At 35.3% G+C, this 8343-nt stretch overlaps 1 protein-coding gene across 1 annotated transcript; it reads right to left on the bottom strand.

Moving 5' to 3' along the window:
- Nucleotides 1-4788: 4788 nt before the first annotated feature.
- LOC109094649 (protein rapunzel-like) lies at nt 4789-7143 on the bottom strand. The gene is made up of 2 exons (XM_042741685.1): nt 7011-7143; nt 4789-6273 (listed from the first exon to the last, which is right to left on the bottom strand). The coding sequence occupies exon 2, from the start codon at nt 6269-6271 to the stop codon at nt 5084-5086; it is 1188 nt and encodes a 395-aa protein (XP_042597619.1). The 5' UTR covers nt 6272-6273; nt 7011-7143; the 3' UTR covers nt 4789-5083.
- Between the last annotated feature and the right edge of the window lie 1200 nt (nt 7144-8343).

Here is an 8343-nt window from a genome sequence, read left to right as displayed (position 1 = left end):
TCTAGATCACAGGAAGCAGGCAAATGTTCAGTGGCTTGTTGGAGGCTCTATATGGATTGTAGTCCATTTCACCTAAGCGTGTTTTTGTGATGCTCTTAAAAACTACAGATGAAACCTCAATCCCCAAACCCTAGACCACAAGACTCCGATTAACAGTGAACACCGGCGCTCTCCAGTCTTTGTGCTGTGAGGCTGCTTGTGCTTTATGTTTGATTGAGCATGTATTATCCAGTTTGTCATGCCACTTTGGTTGTAGCCCAGGGTTGTTATCGTTAACTAAAACTATTTAAAAAAATGTTGTTAATTGAAATAAAGTGGAAATAAAAATAAATATCAGATGAATAACTTTAAATAAATGAAAATTAGAAATCTTGCCTTAGCAAGTAAAAAAAAAAAAAACAAACGGAAAAAAAAAAAAAAACGTAAGCACTAAAATTACTAACTGGAAATAAAAATAAATAAACAAAATTATGAAAAAAAAAAACTAAAAACTAAAAAACTGAAATAAAATAAATTAAACCTAAATATAAATATTAAAGAAAAAGAAAAATTACAAACATGCATTACAAAATTACAAAAAAATGAAACAAATCAAAATGAAAACTAAAAATATGAAAAGCTAATTAAAAGTATTAATAAAAGGCTATAATAATATACAAATACTATATACACAGTTATACAGAATAAGTCAGAAAATAAGGTACAAAAGTCGTCACTGGGGTGGTACCTTTTCAAATGGTACACCTTTGTACTGAAAGTGTACATATTAGTACCTAAAAGGTACTGCCCCAGTGACATCGTTTGGACCTTTATTTCTGAGAGTGTAGAAATAAACAAACACACACACACACACACACACACACACACACACACACACACACACACACACACACACACACAAATAAAGAATATATATGACATTTTTAAGAATGCATTCATATTTCATTTAAAAAATAATTTGGCTTTATATAAATTCTGCATAATTTTAATTATGTTTTTGAATTTACTAAAATATATAGATAGATATTTGTTCTTATATTTTGAGCACAATCATGATGTTAATTTGAATATACAAATTAGTCAGTTGTCAAAATTTAGAAAACTGTTGACATCATCAGTCAATACAGTCAATAATATCTGATCTTAGTCTGCATGTAAGAAAAAACATTTAGCTTAAGAGAGTTATCTGAAACATTGTCCGAGCAAAACACACAATGGAATCTTTTTGGAATTTTGTGTGACAAGCAAAAAAGAAAAAAAGAAAAGAAAAGAAAAAGCTGATTCTATCATAACTGCTGTCATCATAATATTACTGCTGGTGACATTTATGCACAAACACATGCTGTTGACCTTCAGAAAGGTCAGAAGGGAGAGAAACTCAGAGAACAGCATTACACTGCGAGGCTCGCACACATTGTGTGAAATGAGAGCGAGTGCAGATGGAGCCAAAACAAGATCAATATACTGATTAGAACCGTAATACGCTAATGGTTTGGTGAACGAGCGGACAGAAATAAACCCATGAGCATAATTAGAGTGTCATTTACCTCCTGCTCCCAAAGACTGAAACTGACACTTTATTTTCTTTAAATCAACTTCCCTTTATTGAAATGAAGTTTTCATGTGTCCCCAACGAATATGACTTAAACCTAAACTTTGCCTGAGATCATAAAAAATTTAATAATTATTTAATAATTAGAATAATAAAAATTGCTTTGTGTATGTCACGCCCCTGGACTCACTGTGTTGTGTTTTCCCTCCCCCAGATTTAATTAGTCATCCCTTACACCTGTTTCTCCAGTTGTCCCCTGTATAAAAGTCCTAGTCTGTTCAGTTTGTCTCTGTCGGGTCTACTTGTTGGATGTTCTGTGTTCCCATTGTGGATCATCCCTGTGATTCCTGGATTAAAGTCTTTGCTTGTACTCCACGTTTCTCTCTCGTTCCTCCCGCAGCGAAGTGTGATAGTGTACATAATCTCAAAATACATGTAGCCTTTTTTTTTTGACATGTTGCTGCTTTCATTACTGAAAATGGGGGAAAAAATGAAAAAGAATATGGCCTTAAATAAATTCTGCATAAATTAATTAATTATAATTCATTTTAATTTAATTTAAATAAATGAACTTGAATTTACTAACTTAACAAATAACAGTTATTTATTAGATAAAACCGTTTTAATGATGTATATACATCAGTGTTATTGAAATACTATTACAATTTTATTAATATTTTAAATGTTTTTATTTGTATATTTTTTGTTTTCATTTTAATATAAGTTAACATTTTAGTAAATGAAGTCTGTCATTTTTATTAGTGTTTTAAACCTATCTATAGTTATATTAGTGTATCAAGTTAAATGAGAAAAAAACTAGCTAGCTTTAACTAGCTGCGATAAAATTGAATATCATTTAAATAAAATATAAATTTTTTTTAGATTTCTGTTAATATTTTTTTCTATAGTTTTAGATAACTTTAATAACCCTGATGTACACAATTTCAACAAGAAAAAAATAAGTCCTTTCTGTGCATTGTGTTTGAGGGGCGTGGCCATGATCTTATGAATATTTAATTATGGTGTCCTTGGCAAGATATTGGCTGATTAGTGTTGCTGATAATTAATAATGGTTAAAGCTTTGTTTACAGTTCTGTTTGCCTGCAGTTTTGAGTAATGTTATGTTATTTTATTTCAGATCATCAAGATTGAGATGTTATGCTAAAATGCTTTTAGGAATATTGAATGTGAGATGGGGTTTAGTTTATTTGCAGCATCATATATACTCATTTTGTGAAGACTGTAAGATCTTTTTGCAGAGGTTTTATAAGCGCAGTCAGACACATCAGAAGGATGAATCCAGTGCAGAGGCTGAGGGAGAGCTGGTGTGTGTCACAGTACAAATGTTTTAATGCTTTTTATCAGATCAGTCCACTTAAGGCCAGGAAGCCGGTCGATGGTCCACTCTGACGAAAAGGTAATGTCATTAGCTCAGGCTGTGATTGGCAGATGCAGCCAGAGTGAGGTATCATGGGACTGATCGACCGTCTCGGCACTACTGTGATGCTGAGATTCATAAAATCACTCATTTATATATTAAATATTGATACTGACTGATGCCCTTTCCTGGAGATGGTTGTGGTTTCATTTGCCTTTATTTAAAAGTTTTAAAGTAGTCCAGCTAAACAAGTCACTGTGTCAAACTGGAATAATAGATGTTTTTTTTTTTTGTTTTTTTTTGGTCTAGTAACAGACAGGTTTAAGGTTCAGCCGTTTTTCAGAGATGGAAGCTACATGGATCAATATAGCTCCAACCAAGACAGAAGCCTCAACCGCTAATGAATACATGCTGAGCCATGCATGCATTTCCACTCAGAATCTGAAAATGGAGCATAACAGCTGCTTTAAAAACTTTAAATATTCAAGATGCTGTCCGCCTTCATAAACAAACAAATAAATAAATAATGCATGAAAGATGGTTGTTTTTGCTTCAGAACAAGAAAAAAACCCCTTAATTTATATTTTTTTCAGAATGGTGTTTTTTGAGAGAGCATTGCTTTGGTGAAGTCAATGGCGGTTTGTAGGCATGAAAATGCCTTTTTAAAATTTCAACTGCAATGTTTAAGAACCTATAAAAGGTACTATAATGATTTGTTTTTGTCATAAATCAAAACACTTATTGACATATAAAGAGGATAGTCTTATTGGAGTATGTGTGTAGGGGTCAAAGGTCATCACCCATGGTGGTGTGGTTGTAAGGTCACAACTTGAATGGTTATAAATGGCTTTTAATGATCTTGCACCATAAGGTCAAATGGGCATCTAATAATGTAGTTTTTACATATTATTTTGATTCCCTGTGGTTTTGAATATAATTTCAAACAATATGCATTTGAAGAACTCATTAACTCACAATAGAAACGCATAGAATGGAATACAAGAACACAGTGGAAATGGATCCTCCCTCCTGAGTGTTAAATGATGGATTGTTCCTTCACTCGGCACCTCAGTGATTTTAATGACTGGATCCGGAGAGCTGATCACAGCACTTCAGAGCTCGTCGGCTTTATATTAACAAAGTGAAACGTTACTCACCATGTTTCTGCAGCCCTTGGCCAAAAAATGCTGACTTGTGTGCTAAAACGGTAATTTAATTAAATATGGCTCTTGGTGGTATATCATAGCAATGTATGTCAGATATTGAAACATTTGTAAAGGTCCTCGTTTTACTTTTACTGAAAGCTCAGTTTGTATGGGCGGCTGAGACGAGACAAAAACACTGAGATGAGTTCATTGCCTCTTTTAATGGTTGGTAGGGCATTTGAATTGTGTCGGCACTATGTAGGTCATTCACTCACAAAGGCCAAATTGCCAGTTCTGCCACCAGTCCAATACAGTGTACTTGGTCCAAAAACCATTTTTCCTACTTTTAACCATTTCACAAAATCTTTTATACATGCTATTGTTTAAAGCAGCAGTTCTCAACCTTTTTGTCTCCAAAGCCCCTAAACATCTAATTGTTTGGATAAGGATTGAGTGAAAAAAGATTTTTACTCCATTTCTACTTGTATATTTTATGCCATTTTAAAAGTTAAAATGACAATATTTTATGCCAATTTCCATAAGTTTTCCAGGTCTAGAAACTCTCATATATCCATGTTTTCCGTGGGAATGTTGAGGGGATCAGTAAAATAAGGAATATATTGATTTTTAATTATTTGAACTTATTTAATGCACATTTTGTCTTATTGTACTTTATTTTAAGCCTTTTTGTGGAACACTTATCCCTGGTTGAGAATTCTTAGTTCTCAATGCATGATTTTAGACAGATTAAACTTTGTAACATAACATTATAATTGGATATAATTGTTCATAAATATGCATACACAGATGGGCTGGTTAATTAAACTGGTTAGTCTGAACAAGATCACTTTGGTTTTAGTTTAGAACAATGCAAAGAAGAATGACAATGAATGCAGTAACTATTTGTTAGAGACAATTAGCTAATTTAATACTGTTTTTTTTTTTTCAAGACATAGATCATGAATACAGTAAAATGCATTCATAGTAGATTTTTTATCTCCAGTAAATCTACTCTGAATGCACACAGAGATTCACATTCTTATGTTTCTCCCAGTAGTGACATTCTTCAGGAAAACTCGACAGAGCAAAGCTGTCCTTGTGACGACTGACGGCGTGAACCAGAAACCCAGCTAACTGCTTCTCCAGCAGCTCCACAACAGCTTTGGCGTCTCCCTTCCTCGCAGTGCCTTCCATCATCTGCTTTACGCTCTCGTTGGGCACAGTCTGAGGGTTGCGGCTGAACGAGACCACCAGGTTGGTGTCATTTCCTTGAGATACTTCAAAATAATTCTGTCTGGTCTGAGACTGAAAGTTTTGTTTTTGTCTGGATTTGAAGTTGCTAATTTTGCCCAAGTTACTAATGACTCTGATGGACCAGCTCACCCAGTCGTACTTCTTCACCAGGAAGTCCAGCAGTTCCTTGGCTGTTTCCTGAAGGTTCTCATCTTCTTTCTCCTTCACAAGCCTCTTGATGTCCAGTTCAGCTTGCTCTGGAAACGAATCCACACATCTTTCTATCGTTTCCTTCATTTTTGTCTCAATTTCTTGGATCTTGGTGCTCCACACCAGAATCTTCTCCTGCTCTGATTCCTCACCCTGAGTAAGGAAACAATATCCCAGCAGAGCGATGATTCCCAAGCAGAGCAGCTCCTTCAGTCTGATGCAGAAGTCTTCTAGGACCCTTCTGTTTCTGGCCTCGTATTGTTCCACAACATCCAGGATCGGTTCCCCAAATGTGCTGTTCCCCATCAAAGCATCGTAAAGCATGTAGAGATTCTTCTCTCCTCCTGTTTTGGGAAAATGCTGCAAGAACAAGCGTTTTCTGACCTCTCTGTACTCAGGTTTGGCCTCCAGAATATCTATGTATTTTCTAAACTGGTTGCATATATTTTCCTCCACAGAGAAGAACTGGGAATCCAACCGTCCCTTTTTAATCTCACAGTTGATGTCCTCTATTTGAGATGAGAGGACATCTAATTTGCTCCTCACAACTAGAAACTGATCTTTGACATATGTGATCTCCTTGCTTTCCACATTGTCCAAAACCAGCCTCAAAACGGGAGCAGAAGCTTCAAAAAGAGGACACAGCTCCCCAACAGCGCTGGCCAGCACCTCGGCTCCTCTCTCAAACATCTCCATTACGGCTTCAATGGCCTCCTTCTTCTGGGCTACAACCCGCTCTAGTGGACTGGACATTTCTAAAAACAAACAAAAATAAACACCTTAGTTTCTGGTACTATTCAAATAAGATAAAAATTATCTTTGCACAATTGGTCTGTTTTAATTCAAAGTGCATAATGTAAAATAAAAGTTGCATTAATTGCTCAGAAATTGTTCTTTCATAAACATGAAATAATTTTTGCCTGAGAAAAAAAAGTCTCCATTTGTTTTATATCCTCATAGTTGAGACACTGAAGTTGTAAATAAATCTCAGAAAACCTTTACAGGTATGAGAGACAAAAAAGCTGTAGTGCATACGGTCAGATATATTATAGTAATATTTTCGATGAAAAATGTAAGATTTTTTTTTTTTTTTTAAAAAGACCTAAATAATAGGCCTACCTGTTTTCATTAGCCGAATGCTTTGAGAAAACATGAAACTTCTCACGTTGCTAATTTTACAAGATAGCCAACTGTGCCATCATCATTTTCTTCCATTTTAAATCCGCATGCATATTAATGAGGGAAAAAAATCATGTCAATCCAAGACCGGGCACATTGCAAACCTCTAAATAATCACATTCAGAGCAAAATTACAACGACTTGTGCTTAAAATCATGTTATGTAGATATGGCACCACTGCATGTGCCAGTTTCTGTTCCGTAAAGGACACACCTCGAAAAGCGTTTTTAAAGCGCAGTCTCCCTCATAAGTACCCTACATGCGCATCACAGCAATTTACCCCAGCAGAAAATATTTCAAACAGGTTTCTCACGTCTGGCAGGTTGAAGAGCTGCTGTCCGAAATTCAGGTTTCCCTCAGGTATTGGCTCGAGGAGGATATTTGTGATCTGAGTTAGTGTGAAATGAACAGAGAGGCAGTGTGCGCGCGCGACAGAGAGGGAGTTGCGCGCGCTGACAATGCGTTAGGATGATTTTGGTTTGGAAAGCACTTGGTAACAGTCGGATACATGTCTATTTTTTGACGTGCTTGGCTGTACCTTGCGCTTTATTCATAAAATGACTACAGATAGAAGTGATCTGAACTGTTAAATAGCGCGTAATGTTTGTTCATCAAGAGGAATATTGCGCGCAACATGGAGCAGCTACGGTGGATCACAAGAAACATGCGCAGATATTTTCCACACAGTGATGGCAGGTATTTTACACACTACTGATGTATTTAAGTGCTTAACGAGTTTTATATTCTATTGTGTTATTTTATAAAAATAGCATATTATATACCACCTTCATCCAGGGGAAAATCTTTTTAGCAGCTATTCTGTGCTTAATGTTCTGTTCTCTTAGCGTGTGCTGATGAAGGAGGGTTCAAATGCAAATATTATGGAATCATGCGCGGGTTAAAAGGAAGGAAAAACGAAGTCACATGCATTATTGTACATATATGCAAATCAAGTGGTGGATATACAGTTCTTTGCTAACAATCTACAAATAAGCGTTTGAAAATAAGTCAGGTGTGACCTTGTGTCTGAATGCGTCATAGACGGCTGACACTGCTGAACATGATGACTTATTCCCATGAGACACAACAGAGGACTGAGGAGGTGTCTGCATTTTAATGTTTTTCAGCCTTATAGTCTACTGATTGGTACGTAAGAAATGACTACTTTAAATATACTATAGGCCCATTAGATTACGTCATATTCTGATTCTGATTATTTTATTGGGGAGGCCATTGTCAAGGCGAAGGTTTCATATTTCAGTATATGTTTTGAGTCTAAAGATTAAAATAAACTGTTTTTTTTTTCTTTTCTTTTAATCACATAAACCCTCTAATATTAGACATTTTTGTAATTTCTGTCTACCGAACAAAAGTCACACAATAGTTAATCAACACAAAACCACATTGGTATACATTCAGTTGAACTGAAAGTTTATCTATCTATCTATCTATCTATCTATCTATCTATCTATCTATCTATCTATCTATCTATCTATCTATCTATCTATCTATCTATCTTTTCCTAAATTAATTGATTAGGCCTGCACTTTATTTTCCTCAAGTAAAATGCTAAAGCATTGCTATTTTCTTTTCCTGCATTTTCCGTTTCTTTAATTTTTTTGTGGATCACCCAGAAAAGCCTTAAC

Source organism: Cyprinus carpio, chromosome B16 (assembly GCF_018340385.1).
Source record: "Cyprinus carpio isolate SPL01 chromosome B16, ASM1834038v1, whole genome shotgun sequence".
NCBI lineage: Eukaryota > Metazoa > Chordata > Actinopteri > Cypriniformes > Cyprinidae > Cyprinus > Cyprinus carpio.
This window is presented reverse-complemented; position numbering and strand designations above follow the sequence as displayed.